This window comes from Carcharhinus amblyrhynchos, chromosome 10 (genome assembly GCF_965287045.1).
Source record: "Carcharhinus amblyrhynchos chromosome 10, sCarAmb.v2.hapA, whole genome shotgun sequence".
In the NCBI taxonomy this organism is placed as follows: domain Eukaryota; kingdom Metazoa; phylum Chordata; class Chondrichthyes; order Carcharhiniformes; family Carcharhinidae; genus Carcharhinus; species Carcharhinus amblyrhynchos.
Window position 1 is genome coordinate 105,701,325 of NC_137333.1, and position 23,035 is coordinate 105,724,359.

Here is a 23,035-nt window from a genome sequence, read left to right on the forward strand (position 1 = left end):
CTATCCATCCCATTCATCATCTTATACGTCTCAGTGAGATCTCCCCTCATTCCTCTAAGCTCTAACGAGTACAAGCCTAGTTTATTCAGCCTCTCCTCATAGCTCAACCCCCTCAACTCTGGTATCAGCCTAGTAAACCTCCTCTGCACTCCCTCCAAGGCCAAAATATTCTTGTGTAAGTACGGCGACCAAAACTGCACACAGTACTCCAGCTGCGACCTCACCAATGTCCTATACAGCCGCAGCAAGACCTCCCTACTTTTATATTCAATCCCCCTCGCTATGAAGGCCAGCATCCCATTCACCTTCCTGACCACCTGCTGCACCTGCAGGCTTGGAAAAATGAATCCATAAAGAAATGAAGTTAAATGGATAGAAAATAAACATTGAAGGTGGAGCAAAGAATTCAGCCTGAATGTGTTGAACTCAAATGTTAGGTCCAGAAGGCTGGAACATGCCTAATTGGAAGATCAGATGCTGCTCCTTCAGTTGGGCTTCACTGTAGCAGACCAAGGACAAACATGTTGACATGAGAGCAGGATGGCGTGTTTAAATGGTAAGCAACAGAAAGGTCCGAGTTCTGCAGATGGACTCAAAGTCTGCAATGCAGTCATCCAGTCTGTGTTTGGTCTCTCCAATGTAGAGTAGACCACATTGGGAGCAGTGAATGCAATTGACTACATCAAAGGTGCAGGTGAAGCAGCTGAAAATGTTTGGGCCCTGGGAAGGTGAGCAGGGAGGAGGTAAAGGTTGCAGGTGTTGTGTCTTCTGCGATTCCAGGGAAGGTGTTGAGAGAAGGGGGTGAGTATCGGATGTGATGGAGGAGTGGACAGGGTATCCCAGAGGGAATTATCCCTGTCGAGTGTTGAGGGGAGTGAGGGGGTATGTTTGGTGATGTCGTCATGCTGGAAATGGCAGAGGATGATCCTTTGAATGCGGAGACTGGTGGGGTGCAATGTGAGGACAAGGGAGACCCTATCCTGGTTCTGGGAGGGGGTGAGTGCAGTGGCCTGGGAGATGGGTTGGATGTGGTTGACAGCACTATCAACCACAGTGGAGGGAAACCAAGATTAAGGAAGATATGTCACTAGTGCTGTTTTCCAAAGTGGCATCATCAGAACAGGTACAACAGAGGCAAAGGAACTGAGAGAATGGAATGGAGTCCTTGCAGGATGTAGGGTGTGAAGAGTTATAGTCAAGGTAGATGTGGATGCTGATGGGCTTGTAATGGATACTATTTGACAGTCAATGACCAGAACTGGGGACAGAGGGGTGAAGTGTCCATCTGTGACACTTCCCTTCCTTGAGGCAAAGCTTTTAGGTTCACTTATCACTCCTGTGAAGTGTTTCAGTTGGTAGCATTCTTGGCTCTGAATTGCAAGATCACCAGTCTCGCTACAAGAGCACAAAATCTAAAAATGCAGTGCAGTACTGAGTGCTGCATTGTTGGAGGTGCAGTCTTTCAGATGAGGCACTAAACTGAGACCCCATCTATTCAAGTCGATGTTTAAAAATAAACCATGATGCAGTTTTGAATTAGTTAGAGGAGTTTTTGCAACTGCCTTGGGGTCAATATTTATCCCTCAAGCAACATTACACAACCCTAACCTGGTCATTATCAAATTGCTATTGTGGTCGTGCTCTTATTTAGGGAGGTAGTAACAAGCTCCTGGGCTCTGGGAGAACCTTGCTCCAAATTACCATGTTGCTGTTTGTGGGAGCTTGCTGTGTACAAAAGGAACTGCATTGTTTCAAACATTACAACAGTGGCCACACTTAAAGTATTACTGAAAAAAGAGACGTTGAAGTTTTTCATCTTGCATTCATCAGGGTCCTTTGCAGGAATATCAAAATATAAATGGAAAACTATTTATACTGTATGAAAAGAATGCTGATTGGTTAGCAGGTGGATTCTGATTGGTAGAGGCTTGCTATGGATAATGCACCAGTTGATGGTGACCAATAGTTAACTGCCAAGCATTGTTTGAAATTTAAACCAGGCAGCTTGACCCGGATTGATCAAGTCATTGCCCTGAAGAATGAGTCAGTGAATGTCTGTCCCTTATTTTAAGAAAAAACAATAAATAGGAGCAAGAGATACCATTTGCCCCTACAAGCTGAGCTTGAAGCAGTAACCTTCTCAACGTTTTTAGAAGTGCTTAGGTAGGCAGTTGAAGTGCCATAAAGGGACAGCATGGTGGCACAATGGTTAGCACTGCTGTCTCACAGTGCTTGGGACCTGGGTTCAATTCCAGCCATGGGTCATTGTCTGTATGGAGTTTGCATGTTCTCCCCATGAATGCATGGATTTCCTCCGGGTGCTTCAGTTTCCTCCCACAGTCAAAAGATGGGCGGGTTAGGTGCATTGGCCGTGCCAAATTCTCCCTCTATGTACCCGAGTAGGTGCTGGAGTGTAGCGACTAGGAAATTTTCACAGTAACTTCATTGCGGTGTTAATATAAGCCTACTTGTGACATTAATAAATAAACTTTAATAACTGACAGGGGTGCAGACTAAGAACTAGAAAGTGGGATTAGGCTGGTTGATACCTTATGACACAATGGACTAAATGTCCTCCTCCCACACTGAATTTCTCAAATTTTAACTAGAATTCTTTTTATTTGGGCATCAATGGCAATGCCAGCACTTGTTGCCCATCTCTAATTGATCTTGAACTGAGTAGTTTGCTATGTCATTTCAGCGGGCAATTAAGACTCAACCACATTGCTGTGGCTCTGGAGTCACATGTAGGCCAAGCCAGGTAAAGACGGCAGATTTCCTTCCCTAAAGGATATTTGTGAACCAGATGATAGTTGTTACAATTACTCAGACCTGCTTTTAGTTAATTGGATTTAAGTTCCACCAGGTTCCAGGGTGGGATTTGAACCAGATCTCCAAAGCTTTAGTTTGGGCCTTTGGATTAGTAGTCCAGTGACAATGCCATTACATCTGAGAATTCCCAATCCTGAGCTCTTATGTCCACCAGCTTTTCTTTCAGCCACTTATCCAATCTGGATTGTTGATGCTTTGTCTCCAGCACTATCCCAAGATGAATGTCTCAGACTCGCAATTGTGTGCTGTATATCTTGATCTCTCATTCAAGAACCCTCACTGAAAACATGTAAGACTTATTGAGAAAGTGAGGGGGCATGGGATCCAAGGGGATGTGGCTTTATGGATCCAGAACTGGCTTGCCCACAAGGCAGAGAGTGGTTGTAGATGGGTCTATTTCTGCATGGAGGTCGGTCACCAGTGGAGTGCCCCAGGGATCTAATCTGGGACCCTTACTCTTTATTATTTTTATAAATGACCTGAATGAGTAAGTGGAGGAATGGGTTGATAGGTTTGCCAATGACACAAAGGTTGGAGGTGTTGTGGATAGTTTGGAGGGATGTCACAAGCTGCAGTGTGACATAGATAGGATGCAAGACTGGGCAGAGAAGTGGCAGATGAACTTCAACCCGGATAAGTGTGTGGTGGTTCATTTTGGCAGGTCAAATGGGATGAAGGAATGTAATATTAAGGGTAAGACTGGGTTCATACGACTCTCAAATCGGCTTCGCAGGTCGAGGATGTGGTTAAGAAGGCGTATGATGAAGGCCAGTACACCAATCAAGGAATTGAGTTTAGGAGTCGGGAGATGATGCTGCAGCTGTATAAGACCCTGGTCAGACCCCACTTAGAGTACTGTGCTCAGTTCTGCTCGCCTCATTACAGGAAGGATGTGGAAGCCATTGAAAGGGTGCAGAGGAGATTTACAAGGATGTTGCCAGGATTGGGTGGCATGCCTTATGAGGATAGGTTGAGAGAGCTTGGTCTTTTCTCCTTGGAGAGATGAAGGATGAGAGGTGACCTGATAGAGGTGTATAAAATGTTGAATGATATTGATCGGGTGGATTCTCAGAGGCTTTTTCCCAGGGCTGAAATGGCTGCCACAAGAGGACATGAGTTTAGGGTGCTGGGGAGTAGGTACAGAGGAGATGTCGGGTAAGTTCTCACTCAGAGGGTGGTGGGTGCGTGGAATCGGCTGCCGGCAGCGGTGGTGGAGGCAGATTCGATAGGGTCTTTTAAGAAACTTCTGGATGAGTACATGGGACTTAGTAGGATTGAGGGTTATAAGTAAGCCTAGTAGGTAAAGATATGATCGGCGCAACTTGTGGGCTGAAAGGCCTGTTTGTGCTGTAGTTTTTCTATGTTCTAATGTATTTCTATCTAATCTATTTCAATTTTTTTCATAATTTTAAACACCATTCTGTGCTCCTTCCTGACATTTTGCCATCCTTGGTTTCAATGGTTCTGCTGCTGCTCTCAGCTGTCAAGGCCTCAGCTGTGGAATTCCTTCCCTGGAACCCCTCTGCTGCTGCTTTAAAACACTAGTAAAGCACAACAAAATGACAACATGCATGTATTTATCCAGTGCCCTAAATGCAGTAGAAAGCAGTGCAATTCGGGTCGATCAGCTGTGGTGTTAATGATGGAACAGGCTTGAAGGGCAAATGATAGTTCCATACTCCTATACGTTTCTGAAGTAATTTTTCAGACATTGAAGTTGCATCACTTGAAATTTTAGGAAAGACCTAATCTGGCATGGTGGCACAATGGTCAACACTACTGCTTCACAGCGCCAGTGACTTGGGTTTGATTCCTGGCTTAGCTCATCGTCTGTGTGGAGTTTGCATGTTCTCCCCCTGCCTGTGTGGGTTTCCTCCGGGTGCTCTGGTTTCCTTCCATGGTCCAAAGATGTGCAGGTTGGGTGGATTGGCCATGCTAAATTGTCCCTTAATTTCAGGGGGATTCACAGGGTAAATGAATGGGGTTAAGGAAATTGGGCCTAGGTGGACTGTGGTCGATGCAGACTCAATGGGCTGAATGGCCTCCTCTGCACTGTCAGATTCTATGATTTAACCATCATTTTTGTCGTTGTACAAATATTTCCAGGTGACTCGGTCAGATTTGTTTTTGATACATCAGTGAACTGCTTTCGGCTGTTTTACTGCGTTGAAGACTTTGTAGAAATACAAGTTATTTGCTGTTCTGATGAAAGGTCATCGATCTGAACCGTGAACTTTTACTCCACAGATGCTGTCAGACCTGCTGCGTGTTTCCAGTTTAATTGGAAGTTATTTTATTAAATCTTGCCTGTGGGGTGGTATGGAAGCTCTGTGACTCAGATAAACTGAAAAAAAATTGGCTCCACGTGACTTCAGAAAAGTATGGTGAGGAGGGACTGGATTGCATGCACACTGACAAATGTTTCAGTTACATGGGCGAGCCAGAGTCATGTGAGCCATTGCATTAGAGAAGAAGTAGATTGTGTAGCAGGCAGTTCTCCTTTTTCCAGGGAATGGCAGACAAATGTGGTTTGTGTGGTAAGCGATGACGCACTCTGGGCCTTCTGGAGAGCATTGGGACACTGTGGCTGGGGCACTTTGCATCTCACAGGGAATAGGTATCAATGAACTGGTCATGCTTGGTATCGTCCCTTGGTCCATTTTCAATCACTTACAGGGTTCACAGGGTTGCTTTTACCCTTCAATTGGCCTTGGGTTTGTAAACCTGATTCCTCGCCTCTCCCACCAGACGTCATTTGAGGAAATGGTGAGGGTGGAATTCATAACGATTGAGTTTACAGCATGAAAAGAGGCCCTTCAGTCTATTGTGTCTGCACTGGCTATCAAGCATCGATTTGAATCCCAATTTATCAGCACTTGGTCCATCGCCTTGTATGCCATGATGTTTCAAGTGCTCATCTAAATGCTTGTTAATTGTTGAGAGTTTCCTCAAATCCCTTCTAAATCTCTTGCCCTAACCTTAAATCTATGCCCCCCCGGTTACTAAGCCTCTACTTCCTATCTGCGCTATCTGTGTCCCTCATAATGTTGTACACCTCGAGTAGGTCCCCCTTCAGTCTCCTCTGCTTTACAGAAAACAATGGCAGTCTAGCCAGCCTGTCTCCATAGCTGGAACGCTCAACCCCAGGCACCATTCATCAGTACAATTACATCTTTCCTATAGTATGACCAGAATTGGAAATTTTCATCTGACTTGGGGAGAATTGCACCTGTTAGTGACAAATGATCTTCTTTTCTCCCCCTTCCCCCACTTTGTCCTTCACATCCCCCATTGTCTACATCCATTTCTTCAGTGAGATCATCCACGTGCCCACAACACTATCATCCACACACAAAAGCAGAAGGAAAAGAGAAATTGAACAATCTTACAAATAATCAGCAGCAATCAACAGGACTTGTTAAAATCAAATTAATTTGAGAATGTGTGTGTTCAGGCATTCTCCTGGTTGAGTGTCTCTGAGAATCTCGTCTGGCAACATGCCAACGCTAAATCCACTATAATGCAACCTTGGAATCAGTCATCGTATTTTCTCCTTGTAATACGCTTGCGTTTGGTGAATGACTTCATCATGGCAGCAGTTGAACGATCTTGTTTGGTGATTAAGCTGTAGTCCAGTGACTTCAAGTGTGGGATAGCTGCCACCACATAACTCCTTTGGGGGAAGAGAGAGAGAGAGAGAATGAGTGTTAAACTCTAGTAGCTGGGATTCACAGAAATCTTGTGGTCAGGAATGGGGTCACAGCCCAGAGGCCTCGTCAGCTCTTTGGAAAAATCTTTCCAATTAGTTCCACTGATCTTTCAACAACAACTTGCATTTATATATCATCCTTAATGTTGTAAAACCTCCCAAATTACATCCCAGCAGCATTACCAGACAAAGTTCCTCATTGACTTTAAACCTTGGGATGTGGCTGTTGATGGCTGGACTAGCATTCCCTAATTGCCCTCAAGAAGATGACAGTCAGTTGACTTCTTCCAGTGCAGTCCGTGATGTAGGTACACCCACAGTGCTGTTAGGGAGGGAGTTCCAGGATTTGACCCAGTGACAGTGAAGCAAAAACAACATAGTTCCAGGCCAGAATGGTGAGTGGTTTGGAGGCGAACTTGCTAGTGTCCCTGTGTCTGCTGCTTTTGTTCTAGGTGATAGAGGTCATGGGTTGGCAGGTGCTACTGGAGAAGCCTTGGTGAATCCCTGCAGTGCATTTGTAGATCAGCGATGGGTAACCTAGGTTAGCGAGTGGGCACGCAGCTCTCTCAGTCAATGTCGTAAGCAAACAGCACACACCTGACTTCATTTGCCCTTGCTTTGTGTATGAATCACTTCAGTCACACGGGTAGGAAAAATTCGACACAGCTGGAAACCAGCAGAATGTGGCAAATCCTGTGAGTGGGCAACAATGAACAAAATGTTTTGTGGGACGCACTCAGAACCCAGACAGGTTGCAAGTGGCCCTGGGGTGGCAGGTTGCCCCCAACTGATCTGGATGGTAGGTACTGCTGCCAGTCTGTAATGGAGAAAATGAATGTTTAAGGTGGTGGAAGGGCTGCCAATCAAATGGCTGCTTCATCCTGGAAGGTGATGAGCTTGAAATTATCACTGTTTTAATACACATCTGCATCAACAAGTCAGTTATCTGCTTGCACATCCACACAGGACTGAATGGCCACCTCTTGTGCTACATCATTGCAAGAGACAGTCTTTTATTTAATGATGTCTAACTGCTGAACAGAGAGCAGGGAATTTTTGTGGGAGAGATGGGGAAATGATTGATGGTGGTTCAGAGAGTGTGTTCACTTATATATTTATAAGTGTGTACCTCGGGGTCCTTGTGCATGAGTCACAAAAACCCAGCTTGCAGGTGCAGCAGGTGGTCAGGAAGGCGAATGGGATGCTGGCCTTCATCGCCTAGTTGGCCTACTGCTCCTATTTCTTATGTTCTTACATATCCTGTTACAAGGAGCTGCGAGCTGGGGCATTAATCTGAAGATCTGTTTGCTAACTTGGGGTGGAAGTAAAGATTCCATGGCACATTTCAAAGAGTAGTAGAAGCAGCCTCCTGATATTTTGCCACAATTTCTCAAACAGCTTGCCTGTCACATGGCACGCAAGCCTACACTCATTGGAGTACAGAAGAATGAGAGGTGATTTTATTGAAATGTACAGAATTCTGAGGGGACTTGCAGGGTAAATGTGTATTGGATGTTTCCCTTTGTGACAGAATCTAGAACTAAGGAGCACAGTGTCAATAAGTGGTCTCCCATTTATGACAGAGATGAGGAGGAGTTCTTTCTCGGAGGTCATTTGTCTTTGGAATTCTTATTAAGAGCGGTGGAGGCTGGATCATTGAAACGTTCAAAGCTGAATTAAGGAGATGATTGAATGATGGAGTGAATGATTGTGGGGGGACAGACAGGAAAGGGGAGTTAAGAACCTAACAACTAGGAACAGGAGTAGGCCATTCAGCCCCTCAAGCCTGCTCCACCGTTCAATACCATCGTGACTGATCTCATTTTCGCCTCAACTCCACTTTCCTGCCCGTTCTCCATAACTCTTCAGCTCCATTACTCATTAAAAATTTGTCTATCTCCTGAAATTTACTCAATGTCCCGGCATCCACCGCCCTCTGGGCAAGTGAATTCCACAGATTCATCGCCCTTTGAGAAAAATAATTTCTCCTCATCTGTTGTAAATCTGCTAAATCCTTATCCTAATTCCTATTGCTCTAGATTGCCTTACAAGAGGAAATATCCTCGCTATGTCTATTTTATCAATCTCCCTCATCATCTTGTACACCCCAATTAGGTCCTCTCTCATTCTTCTAAACTCCAGGGAGTATCGGCCTAAACTGCCCAATCTCTCTTCATAAAACATAAATCTCTGGAATCCATCTAGTGAACCTCCACTAATGCCACTCTAACCTTCCTGAAATAAGGAGACCAAAACTGTACACCGTACTTTAGTGCAGTCGCACCATTGTCTTGGATAATTGCGGCAACACTTTCTTTACTTTCACACTCCATTCTTTCAACTATAAATGCCTCAGTCCCATTTGCTTTCTTTATGATGTGCTGTACCTGCATACCAGTTTTCTGTGACTCGTGCACAGATCCCTCTGCACTGAAGCACTCTGAAGTTTCTACCATTTAGATAATAAGTTGCCTTTCCGTTTTCCGATCAGTATGGGTAATCTCACACTTATCTACATTAAACTCCATCTGCCAGATTCTGGCCCAGTCACCTGACCTATCTATATCCATCTATAAATTTCTTATCTCCTCATTGCAACTTACTATCCTGTTTTAGTCTCATCTACAAATTTAACTATAGTACATTCTTTCTATCAGTGTATACAAGTCAATTTATCTTGTAAATAGTTGGGGCCTGGGGACTGAACCCTGTGACACTAGTTACATCTTGCAACCAGGAAAAGATCTACTCTCTGTCTTCTGTCCGTTAACCAACCCTCTACCCAAGCTAGTAAATTACCCCTAACCCCTGTGATCTTACCGTGTGTATTAACCTGTGCAACACCTTATCAATGCCTTCCTGAAGTCCAGATATATTACATCTACAGGATCCCCATTATCTACTGTGTGTGTTACATCTTTGAAGAAATCTAGCAAATTAGTCAAACGTGATTTACCCTTCGTAAAACCATGCTGACTCTGATAGATTGCATTTTTGACTTTCAAAATGTTCTATTATTACTTCCTTAATGGATCTATAATAATTTCCCAACATCATGTTGGACTAGCTGGTTGATAGTTTTTTACTTTCTGCCTCCTTCCCTTTTTTGAATAAGACATTACATTAGCGTTTTTCCAATCCTTTCCCATATCCAGGGAATTTTGGAATATTATAACCAAAGGATCTACTATCTCCATTGCCACTTCCTTTAATACCCTAGAATGTTGGCCGTTAGGCCTGGGGACTCTGTCTGCCTTCAATCCCAGTAACTTGTCAAGTACTGTTTCCGTGTTGATGATGATTGATCTAAGGTTCTCCCTTTCTATTCCCTCTGTATTATCTGTTACTTTCAGGACAATCTGATGTCCTCCACCATGAAAACTGAAGCAAAATATTCATTTAGTATCTCCACTGTTATTAACTCCCTGATCTCATCCTCCAAGGGACCACCATTCACTTTAGCTACTCTCTTCCCTTTGACAGAAGCTTTTGCCATCCATTTTTATATTTTGTGCTAGTTTTGTTTCTTCATTCTTTTTATTTTTTAATGACTATTTGTTGATCTTAAAGTTTCCCAATCTTCCAGCCCACCACTAGTCTTTACAATATGGTGTGCATTAGTTTTTATCTTTGTTGTCTTTAATCTCCTTGCTTAGCTATGAATGTTTCTCTGCCTCTTACAATCTTTCTTCTTCTCTGGAAGATATTTTAGTTGGGACAAATTGAATGTCTCCTTAAACAATTGCCACTGATCATCAGCTGTCCTACCCTTTAGCCTTCCTGCCCAGTCCACTTGGGCCTCATGCCTATGTCATGACCTTCGTTTATCTCCGGAAGTAGGTCACAATCAGATCAGCCATGGTCTTACTGAATGGTGGAGCAGGCACAAAGGGCCGAATGGCGGCCTCCTGTTCCTGTTTCTTATTTTATGCCTGTTTGAGGGATCTTGCTTTTTCCAAATCGACTGCTGTGTTTCCTTCGTTACAAGAGTAACATTTCAATAAAGTGTTTCATTGGCTGTAAAGTGTCTAGGGACACCCTGAGGAAGTGAAAGGCGCCATGTAAATACAAATTCTTTAGTTTTGAATCAAAGTTTTCCATTCCACTGCTGCAAGAATAATTTTTGGCCCTTCCTCCACCAGACCTGGTGTACAGTAGCTTAGTTTTTATTCCACCAGATTGCATGTGACATTCAATTCCCGTGGGGCAAAATGCAAAAAAATGAATAAAACTGGTGATCGGGATCACTGGTTGGAGACAATGAATTGCCAGATGGCTATAGTGTGTTGTAATGTGTCTCTCATTTACCTGCCTTTCTTACACAATCTCAGCTTGCGTGTGACACCAGTGCCACACCAAGGGCCCTCAGAGCAACAATGGATGGGCAACAGATACAGCCTGTACCTGCATTGAAAATCCTGACTGAATGTGGGTGGTTCTGTTGAGAAAAATGGCAGCAAATTCCTCAAGAGAAAGCAGGTAAAGGTATATCAGAGACCTGCACTGATCTGTATCAAGTTGTGGAGATGCCAGTGTTGGATAGAGATAAACGCAGTAAAAAGTCTCTCAACACCAGGTTAAAGTCCAACACGTTTATTTGGCAGCACCACCTTTCAGAGTCTCAGGCTCCTTCATCGGGTGAGTGAGGATTTTGCATCTCACTAACTGTCCTGTCTGGAGACAATACACATCTCTTTAACCTGTGTTTAACCCTCTCTCCGTTCACATTGTCTGTACCTTTAAGACTTGATCACCTGTAACGACTCACATTCCAATCATTATCTTGTAAATGGAGTTTGTGTCTGTATATGTCCTGTTTGTGAACACAAATCCTCACTCACCTCATGAAGGAGCCTGAGACTTTGAAAGCTAGTGCTGCCAAATAAACCTGTTGGACTCTAACCTGGTGTTGTGAGACTTCTTACTGTACCAAGTTACCAGGATCTGGTTAGGGTGGGTTAAATATCAGCCTTGGTACCCCCAGCTTGAAGCCTGGAGGAGCAGAATCAGGATATGACCAGGGTTTGACTGTGATATACACCTCTTGGTCTAATAGCTGGTTAATCACTCAGCATGGCAACTTTGGATAGACAGACAGGTCCAATTTCACCCCAGTGCATGCCTGTCAGAAGAGGATGTATTTGGCCTTAGGTTCATGCTGCAATTGACAGGTTACTGAGAAGGGAAATGATGTCCTATTGCTGTCGAGGAAGCAGACACTCCCAGCCCCGGTACCTGTATCCTTTGGTTTGCTCTATTGGGTTGCCATGCAGTGTCAGGTTCCGCAAGTGGATGAGTGAGGCTAACTTGTCCACCTCAGGCAGGTTGTTAATCTGGTTGGCGTGAAGTCTGAGGATCTGCAGTTTGGCACAGTGCAGCAGGACCTATCAAAAGATAAACCAAGCGACAGACACTGGTAAAAATCCCCAAGTCAAAGAACAAAGAAAATTACAGCGCAGGAGCTGGCCCTTCAGCCTTCCAAGCCTGTACCGCCAATGCTGCCTGATTTAACTAAAATCTTCCGGGGACCATATCCCTCTATTCCCATCCTATTCATGTATTTGTCCAGACATCCTGAAAAAGTCACTCTGGTAGCTGCTTCACTACCTCCCCCGGTCATGAGTTCCAGGCACCCATCACCCTCTGTGTAAAAAAAAAAACTTGCCTCATATCTCTCCTTTAAACCTTGCTCCTCGCACCTTAAACCTATTCCCCTTAGTAACTGACTCTTCCACTGTACAAAAAAGCTTCTGACTATCCACTCTGTCCATACCCCTCATAATCTTGTAGACTTCTATCAGGTTGCCCCTCAACCTCTCTTTTCCAGTGAGCCGGCAGATTCATTTTATATTCAAACATTACCAGTTCATTCAATGTGCTCATTTGACAAGGTACCTCACAAGAGATTATTGCAGAAGGTCAGGGGACATGGAGTTGGGGGTAGGGTGTTAGCGTGGATAGAGGATTGGTTGTCAAATAGGAGGCAGAGAGTGGGGGTCAATGGGTACTATTCGGATTGGCGGTTGGTGACTAGTGGGGTGCCCCAGGGGTCGGTGCTGGGGCCTCAGCTATTTACCATTTATATAGATGATCTGGAGGAGGGAACCGAGTGCAGGGTGTCGAAATTTGCTGATGACACCAAGATTGGGGGAAAGGCAAATTGTGCGGAGGGTGTGGAGAGTCTGCAGAAGGATCTAGATAGGCTGGGCGAATGGGCCAGGAAATGGCAAATGGAATTTAATGTTGGCAAGTGTGAGGTGGTCCACTTTGGTAGGAAGAATGGTAGGAAGGACTATTACTTACGTGGCGAAAAACTGCAGCAGGTGACGGTGCAGAGGGACCTCGGGGTCCTTGTGCATGAGTCGCAAAAACCCAGCTTGCAGGTGCAGCAGGTGGTCAGGAAGGCGAATGGGATGCTGGCCTTCATAGCGAGGGGGATTGAATATAAAAGTAGGGAGGTCTTGCTGCAGCTGTATAGGGCATTGGTGAGGCCGCAGCTGGAGTACTGTGTGCAGTTTTGGGCGCCGCACCTGCGCAAGGATATTTTGGCCCTGGAGGGAGTGCAGAGGAGGTTTACTAGGCTGATACCGGAGTTGAGGGGATTGAGCTATGAGGAGAGGCTGAATAAACTAGGCTTGTACTCGTTAGAGTTTAGAAGAATGAGGGGAGATCTCATTGAGACGTATAAGATGATGAATGGGATGGATAGGATAGAGGTGGAGAGACTCTTCCCGCTCAAAAAAGACAGTAGGACTAGGGGGCACAGCCTCAAGATAAAGGGGAGGCGGTTTAGAACGGAGTTGAGGAGGAACTTCTTCACTCAAAGGGTGGTGAATCTCTGGAATTCTCTGCCCGTTGAAGTGGTGGAGGCTGCCTCGCTAAATATTTTTAAGAAGCGGGTTGATGGGTTCTTGATAAGAGAGGGGATTAAGGGTTATGGGGAGAGGGCGGGAAAGTGGAACTGAGCCACAACAGATCAGCCATGATCTTATTGAATGGCGGGGCAGGCTCGAAGGGCTAGATGGCCTACTCCTGCTCCTATTTCTTATGTTCTTATGTTCTTATTCCAGTTCTTTAAATACAGCCGCCAGCCATGCCTCTGAATTAGAGTGCTGTGGGTTCAAGTCACATTTCACAGAGTTGAGCCCATAATCCTATATACTCAGAGCAATACTGAGAGAGTGCTGCACTGTTGGTACTGCTGTCTTTCAGATGAACATAAGCAAGGGCATAAAAGATGGTAAAGCAGGGAGTTCTCACTGGTCTTTAGACCAATAGTTATTCATCACTCAGCAAGGCAAAATCAAATTATCCATTACTATCACATTGCTATTTGTGGTAGCTTGCTGTGGTCAAATTTGCTGCCTTGTTTCCTACATTTTAATACTGACTACAAGGTAGCAGGAGTAAGGGATGTGAAAAGTGCTAACTAAATGAAAGGCTTTCATTGAATTTGTTTTCTCATCAATTTTGGGCTGAAATTGAGGAATATTGATGCAGTGAAGAGGGACGTTTCCCGACCATCTGCATTTCTAAACAAAAAATTTTTGATTATGTTCACTAACAGCATTTAAACCAGAGTTCTGGAAATCAACAGAGGTATGGTTATTTGGAAGGTAAAGCTCTCTCTAAACTGTCCCCATCAAACACTCCCAGGACAGGTACAGCATGGGGTTAGATACAGAGTAAAGCTCCCTCTACACTGTCCCCCCATCAAACACTCCCAGGACAGGTACAGCACGGAGTTAGATACAGGATAAAGCTCCCTCTACACTGTTCCCGCCAAACACTCCCAGGACAGGTACAGCACAGCGTTAGATACAGAGTAAAGCTCCCTCTACACTGTTCCCATCAAACACTCCCAGGACAGGTACAGCACACGGATAGATACAGGGTAAAGCTCCCTCTACACTGTTCCCATCAAACACTCCCAGGACAAATACAGCATGGGGTTAGATACAGAGTAAAACTCGCTCTACAGTTCCCATCAAGCACTCCCAGGACAGGTACAGCACGGGGTTAGATACAGAGAAAAGCTCCCTCTACACTGTCCCCCATCAAACACTCCCAGGCCAGGTACAGCACGGGGTTAGATACAGAGAAAAGCTCCCTCTACACTGTCCCCATCAAACCTCCCAAGCCAAGGCACTATTACAGGACTTGTATCTGCTGGCTGTAGAGTGGATCGAGGCAGCCAGACTCTATTCATCAGAAGGACTTGCTCTCGATTTCAGCAATGTTAATCCAACCATCACCAAGTACCTGAACATCCCTCCAGCCAGTTCACAGTGAACTCTACACTCTCAGTACAGTAATATTGCAGAACAGTCATAATTGGCGGGGGGGGGGAGGTGGGTAGAAGGTTTGCTGGCATTTGGGAAACAAGCCTACAGACAATTAGGAGCTCACTTTTTCCAGACAGGACAAGAGGGGAATTTTTCATTAAGACAGCAGATGATTTTGATCTGGAACGTGCTGCCTGCAAGGGCTGTGGAATCTAATTCAATAATACCTTCCGAAAAGGAGCTGGATACATAGTTAAAAGGAAAATAATTGCAGGGCAATGAGGAAAGTGTGGGAATAACTAGATTGGCCTTTCAAAGGGCTGCACAGGTACAATGGGCTGAACTGCCTCCTGCACTGTATGTTTTTGTACTGTGGAAGAACAGCATTGTTAGAAACACCATTGGCTAGTGCAGTAGTTCAGATCAACTCGACAAGCCAATCTGAAAGTGGCAAAAACTCCAATTGGATTCTGTGACAGAGTTTTAGAATGCCAATCAGAAAGGGGTGATCCGAGTGCATAAAACCCTTTTTTGGTGCACATGGTGCCAATCAAGTCACCTAATCATCAGAGTGATATTGTCTCAAATTTGAGTCAGTGTAGGGTCAGAAAGGGTATTGCATTTATCATCGAGTTCTCTGTCTGAAGGCTGGTCCTTGGCAATTGATTGCTGAGCCAGCAAATTGCCTAGATCCTTTACTCTGGGAAGGGTGAGGAGCAGACCCCGTGTCTACCTCAGCTGGAATTGAGTGCATTTCTCATTACTGTGGGTTACGTGCTCGCTGATGAGCTAACCGAGCTAACCAGACCCCCAATGGGTGCTATTCTGGTTGGCAGTTGGTGACTAGTGGAGTGCCACAGGGATCGGTGCTGGGGCCTCAACTGTTTACCATTTATATAGATGATCTGGAGGAGGGGGCTGAGTGTAGGGTGACGAAATTTGCTGATGACACAAAGATGAGTGGAAAAGCAAATTGCGTGGAAGGTGTGGAAAGTCTGCAGAGAGATTTGGATAGGCTGAGCGAGTGGGCGAGGACCTGGCAGATGGAATATAATGTTAGCAAATGTGAGGTTATCCACATTGGTAGATATAATAGTAGGAGGGATTATTATTTAAAAGGCGAAAAGCTGCAGCATGCTACGGTGCAGAGGGACCTGGGGATCCTTGTGCACGAGTCGCAAAAACCCAGTCTGCAGGTGCAGCAGGTGATCAAGAAGGCGAATGGAATTCTGGCCTTTATAGCGAGGGGGATAGAATATAAAAGTAGGGAGGTCTTGCTGCAACTGTACAGGGTACTGGTGAGGCCGCAGCTGGAGTACTGTGTGCAGTTTTGATCGCCGCACTTGTGGAAGGATATATTGGCCTTGGAGGGAGTGCAGAGAAGGTTCACTAGGCTGATAACGGAGATGAGGGGGTTAACCTATGAAGAGAGATTGAGTAGACTGGGTCTGTACTCGTTAGAATTTAGAAGGCTGAGGGGGGATCTTATAGAGACGTATAAGATAATGAAGGGGATAGATAGGGTAGCGGTAGAACATAGAACATTACAGCACAGAACAGACCCTTCGGCCCACGATGTTGCGCCGACCAGTTAAAAAACAATGACCCTCTAACCTAAACCAATCCCTTTTCATCCATAAACCTATCCACAGATCTCTTAAACGCCCCCAAACTAGGCGCATTTACAACCGCAGCAGGCAGGGCATTCCAATCCCTCACCACCCTCTGGGTAAAGAACTTACCCCTGACATCCGTCCTATAACTACCCCCCCCTTAATTTAAAGCCATGCCCCCTCGTGCTAGCTTTCTCCATCCGAGGAAAAAGGCTATCACTATCCACCCTATCTAAACCTCTAATCATCTTATATGTTTCAATAAGATCCCCTTTTAGCCGCCTTCTTTCCAGCGAAAACAACCCCAAATCCCTCAGTCTCTCCTCATAGGGCCTCCCCTCCATACCAGGCAACATCCTGGTAAACCTCCTCTGCACCCTCTCCAATGCCTCCACATCCTTCCTATAATGTGGGGACCAGAACTGCACACAATACTCCAAGTGTGGCCGCACCAGAGTTGTGTACAGTTGCAACATGACACTGCGACTCCTAAATTCAATCCCCCTACCAATAAACGCCAAGACACCGTATGCCTTCTTAACAACCTTATCTACTTGATTCCCTACTTTCAGGGATCTATATACACATACACCTAGATCCCTCTGTTCATCCACACTATTCAGAGTCCTCCTGTTAGCCCTCTACTCGACACATCTGTTATTCCTACCAAAGTGAATTACCTCACACTTCTCCGCATTAAACTCCATCCACCACCTCTCAGCCCAGCTCTGCAACCTGTCTAAGTCACCCTGCAAACTACGACACCCTTCCTCACAATCTACCACACCTCCGACTTTGGTGTCATCAGCAAATTTACTAATCCAGGTAGAGAGATTCTTCCCGCTTAGAAAGGATAGCAGGACTAGAGGGCACAGCCTCAAGATAAGGGGGGGGGTGGACAGTTTAGATCAGAGTTGAGGAGGAACTTCTTCACTCAAAGGGCGGTAAATCTCTGGAATTCTCTGTGCAAAGGGTGGAGGCTACCTCACTAAATATATTTAAGTCACAGGTAAACGGGTTTCTGATACACAGGGGAATTAAGGGTAATGGGGAGAAAGCAGGAAAGTGGAACTGATCCACTTCAGATCAGCCATGATCTTATTGAATGGCGGGGCAGGCTCGAAGGGCTGGATAGCCTACTCCTGCTCCTATTTCTTATGTTCTTATTAATGCATTCATATTGTGTCTTTAATTTTGTAAAACTTCCTAAGGTACTTCACTGGGCTGCTATCAAATGGAAAGCAAATGACCGAGTGAGGCATAGCCACGAGTTATGGAATGACTGAAGTCTGGTTTATAGAAGAGGGTGGAATGGGAGCAACACAGAGTTCCTAGAGTTGGAGAGTCGTTACAGCAACAATTAAGATACTTTACAGGAAGGTCATAATGATTGGGGTGGCACAGTGATTTGCACTGCTGTCTCACAATGGCAGAGACCTGGGGTCAATCCCCGGCTTGGGTCACTATCTGTGTGGAGTCTGCATGTTCTTCCCGTGTCTGCGTGGGTTTCCTCCAGATGCTCCGGTTTCCTCTCACAGTCCAAAGATGTGCGGGTTAGGTGGATTGGCCATGCTAAATTGTCCCTGAGTGTCAGCGAGACTAGCTAGGGTAAATGCAAGGGATTATGGGAAAGGGCCTGGATGTGATTGTGGTCGGTGCAGACTTGATGGGCCGAACGGCCTCCTTCTGCACTGTAGGATTCTATGATTCTAAACCCAAAATACAGAACAGAAGGAAGGTGACCAAAATGATGAGTGAAGCAGGTTTTAAGTGATTTAAGTTAGGAAAGAGAATCAGAGAGATTTTAGAGAGGGAATCCCAGGCAGATTAAGGCACAGCTGTCAATGGTGGCATTATTGAAATCAAGGATGCTCAAGAGGCCAAAATCAGATGAGTGCAGAGATCTCGGAGGAGATGACAGAGATAAGGAAAGATATGCCTAAAGAGGGATTTGAAAACATGGATGAGAATTTTAAAATCAAGGCACTGCTGGACTGAGAGGCAATGTGGATCAGAGCAAGTGATAGGTGAATGGGATTTGGTGTCTTTAGAACATGAGCAGCAGAAATTTGAATGACCTGAATTTACAGAGTGTAGAGTGTGGGAGGCTAATACAGAGTGCTGGATCGCCAAGTAAAGGAAGCTTGGAGCAACAAGTGAGATAAGAGATAGTGGTGATGTCTGACAATGTTACAGCAGATGGAAGTAGAGAGAATTAGTGATAGCACAAATACATATTTGAACATAAGAAATAGGAGCAGGAGTAGGCCATCCAGCCCTTCGAGCCTGCCCCGCCATTCAATAAGATCATGGCTGATCTGTCGTGTCTCAGTTCCACATTCCCGCCCTCTCCCCATAACCCTTAATCCCCTCGTTTATCAAAAACCCATCAACCCGCGTCTTAAAAATATTTAGCGAGGCAGCCTCCACCACTTCAACGGGCAGAGAATTCCAGAGATTCACCACCCTTTGAGTGAAGAAGTTCCTCCTCAACTCCGTTCTAAACCGTCCCCCCCTTTATCTTGAGGCTGTGCCCCCTAGTCCTACTGTCCTTTCTGAGCGGGAAGAGCCTCTCCACCTCTATCCTATCCATCCCATTCATCATCTTATACGTCTCAATTTGGAAGCTCGTCTTTGTGTTAAATGTGACGTGAAGCAAGTGAACAGACTGGCTTAATCTTAAAACAGTTGTCAGGGAGATGGAAGAAGCTGGTAATTAGCAAATGGGAGTTTGAAACAGAACCGCAAAATCTTTACAGTGCAGGAGGCCAATCAGCCTATTGAATCTGCAGTGGCTCTCTCAAACAGCAGTCTACTTAGTCTCACTGTCCTGCCTTATCCCCATAACCTTGCACATTCTTACTTTCCAGATAGCAATCCAATTCCCTTATGAATACCTGGATTGAACTTGGCTGTTCCTCTTAGGAAGTTTGTTCCAGACTCCAAATGTTCTTTAGATGTAAGAAAATGCTCCTTTTGCCAATTATTTTGAATCTGTGCCCTCTAATTCTTGGTGCTCTTGAGAGTGAACAGTTTCTCACTATTTACCCTGTCCATAATCCTCAGGCTCTATCAAGTCACCTCTTGATCTTTGCTCCAAGGAAAACAGTCTCACTGCCTCAGACCAGCCTCAGAGCTACAGTCCTTTAGCTCTGCAGTGATTCTTGTCACTCTCCTCTGTACTCTCTCCAACGTGGTCACTAAAGTTAATGGTTTCAGTGTTACTGATAATTGGAGGAAATTTCTGCTTATCTGGTACTGGATGTCAGATAAGTACTCTTGATATTTTAGTGACAACAGAAAAGTTGAGAGAGATGGTGGTGTGGCAGAGCTGCTTGTGTACAGAAATTGATATAGGTGAGGAATAGGATAGAACCTTGGAGGACACCAGAGGTAATGGTACGGGAGCAAGAAAAGGAGCCATTGTATGTGATTCTCTGGCTCTGATTTGAAAGTCAAGAATGAAACCAGGCAACTGTGAAGCTGGTCTCCTTGACTGATGTTGAGAAGCAGCAAGGGAGGGAGGAGGAGGAGGGGTGCAGGGAGAGCAGGGAAAGGTGGATAGATTTCACTGCAACAAAACACAGCCCAGCAGCAGCCCAGAACCTACAGGGTCAATGTTGGTCAGGATATTGAAGGCGAGGTCAATCCAGAACAAACGGGCAGGTTGCACAAACAAGGCAGCAATCAGCTGATCCAGTCCGCTCAATTCAGACAGCCGGTTGTGACTCAGACGCAAGGAGCAGCTCTTCAGCTTCTTGTCCTCTGTATATTCGTTTGGTCGGAGGCCAGTGCGAGGACTCAGTTTAACACAGTCTGCATAATGTAGAGAAACAGTTAAAAAGGAGACTAATTGTCCTGGAAATACATCAGCGACTAGCTAATTATCAGTTTGCATGTTATTTTGCAGCACAGATTGCAATGATGAAGTCCAAATATGTTGCCTACTCTCTCTCCACAGAACATAGGCTGAATGTCAATCCCAAACTAATCCTAATGTGCAACTCCGTTCCCCCCCCAACCCTAATTCTAAGCTAATCCTACTCTCCCTGGTGATTCCCAATAAACTAGATAGGGTGGCACTGGGTGATGAACAAGACCCTTATCAGCAGAGAAGGTGCCAGAGAAAGGGCAGCTGTGAAATCGTCCCTCAGAGGATGGAGGTCAGATACAGCCTTGCTGAGCCAGACCACTGCAGGGCTTCAGGAGTCAAAGTGAAGGAGCCTCTACCCAGACCAGCAACTACCAATGTGCTCCCACAGCTTAGAATTCTTTTGAGGTAATGCACCATGATGGATTTAGAATGGAGGAGGCCATGTAGCTCATGTCACTATTGCTCAGGGCTGTAAGAGTGGCCAGCCTCTTAGAGCTGGATGTGACAGCACTTGCAGAAAATGTGCACCGACATTCTCACACGCCGCTCCATTTTCTGTAGCCTTGACTCATCATTGGGACTGATGGTACCAAAGTCTTGCAGGAATGCTAATTGCAGCCCTGTTCGTCACTCCTTCCAGCCATCCAAAGCACCTGCCAATGTGTGAAGCAGTCAGGAAGGAGAAAGGGGGGTCATCTTTTGCATGGCACCACCATCATCATCAGCCTCCTTGTTCCTGACTATGGCAGCATCAGTGCAATGACAGAAGCTGCCTCTGTAATATTGCAGGTGCAGCAGCCTCTGGGAGAGATTACCCCCATTGACACCTCCACAAAAAGGACAACTGCCATGTGCATCTCATCCCCAAGCTGAGGCAAGAGAACAGCTTGCATCCACTTTCTCCAATGCCACAAAAAAAGCTGTGTGTGGAAGTATTTGAGTGCAGAGGCCACTGCTTGGGCTAGAATGCATCACTGGGGAGTTTCCTACCTGTGATTGTGCACTCTTTGTCTCAATGAGCATCACTTAAAATAGAAACAAAGCCAATGGTTTAAACATTATTTTATTAATGGTGGGACAAAAGAGGGATGAAATAATGACGCAGAGAATGATTCCCTGTTGATGATCACGAAATCCCTGGGCAAATATATCCCCTTCATTAGTAGGAAGAGTTTGCATGTTCTAGGCCGTGTCTTAACATAAGAACTAGGAGCAGGAGTAGGCCATCTAGCTCTTCGAGCCTGCCCCGCCATTCAATAAGATCATGGCTGATCTGTCGTGGCTCAGTTCCACATTCCCGCCCTCTCCCCATAACCCTTAATCCCCTCGCTTATCAAAAACCCATCAACCCGCGTCTTAAAAATATTTAGCGAGGCAGCCTCCACCACTTCAACGGGCAGAGAATTCCAGAGATTCACCACCCTTTGAGTGAAGAAGTTCCTCCTCAACTCCGTTCTAAACCGCCCCCCCTTTATCTTGAGGCTGTGCCCTCTAGTCCTACTGTCCTTTCTGAGCAGGAAGAGTCTTTCCACCTCTATCCTATCTATCCCATTCATCATCTTATACATCTCAATCAGATCTCCCCTCATTCTTCTAAACTCTAACGAGTACAAGCCTAGTTTATTCAGCCTCTCCTCATAGCTCAACCCCCTCAACTCCGGTATCAGCCTAGTAAACCTCCTCTGCACTCCCTCCAAGGCCAAAATATCCTTGCGTAAGTGCGGCGACCAAAACTGCACACAGTACGCCAGCTGCGGCCTCACCAATGTCCTATACAGCTGCAGCAAGACCTCCCTACTTTTATATTCAATCCCCCTCGCTATGAAGGCCAGTATCCCATTAGCCTTCCTGACCACCTGCTGCACCTGCAGGCTGGGTTTTTGCGACTCATGCACAAGGACCCCGAGGTCCTTGTCCTTAAATGACAGTGTTAGCACAGGCAGTGTAGGGCGAGTTGGAGACTGTCGTTTCTCCTGGGTCAAAGGAGTTAACGCGAATCATTCTGGAATCAGATGATCCCTGACATTGATGACATCCTGATGAGATAGAATCCCGAGGTGAACCGGACCACCTCCTTGTACAGTTGGAGTACTGCTTGACTTGAAGGTGCACATCTCTCTGGAGGATCATATTATGGAGAGCACAGTTGTCCAGCACAACAAGTGAGATCCATGCAGACATTCCAGGCACCAGAAAGGCATCTTTAAAAGCCCAATGGCCTGCTCAGTAGAACTTCTAGTGAGCAACTGGCTTCAGTTGTATAACCACTATGCCTCTGACTCTTGTCAAGGGGTAAGTAACCAGCTCTTCAAAGGGATATCCTTTGTCCCCTCAAATCCATCTACAGATTTGGATGTCAGAATGAAGAGCTTCAGCAGCCTGGACTGATGGGCAATGAAGGCGTCAGGGTAGCTGTCAAGGAAGTGCACACATGGAGGAAACCCTTGATGTGGTCACACAGCAGATGAACATTGAGTGCATGAATCCCTCCTGTTGCTGAATCGCATTGAGCGGTTTGATGAAATTGTGAGTGCAATCAATGATGATCCACAACTGGAAGCAAATCCCAAAGTCCTGTGTGCCTGCAAGGCCCTGGTGGCCTGGAATTGCATGTATTGTCCAGCTCTCAGAAACAGAACATCAATGACCTGTGAGATGCAGTGGTGTGCATCAGGCTTTTGGGAAGCCAAATCCGCGGCTGGTCTTTAGAAGGAACCAGAAA

General features: G+C 45.5%; 1 protein-coding gene across 1 annotated transcript in view; it reads right to left on the reverse strand.

The window, feature by feature from the left end:
* Window positions 1-276: 276 nt before the first annotated feature.
* lrrc51 (leucine rich repeat containing 51) overlaps window positions 277-23,035 on the reverse strand; it is a 31,019-nt gene continuing 8,260 nt past the window's right edge. Inside the window, exons 3-5 of the mRNA XM_080197722.1 lie at window positions 20,050-20,255; window positions 11,777-11,925; window positions 277-6,505 (exon numbers count right to left, since the gene is read on the reverse strand). Coding sequence (XP_080053848.1) covers window positions 6,367-6,505; window positions 11,777-11,925; window positions 20,050-20,255 — 494 coding nt within the window. The 3' untranslated portion in view covers window positions 277-6,366. The remainder of the gene's footprint in view (window positions 6,506-11,776; window positions 11,926-20,049; window positions 20,256-23,035) is intronic.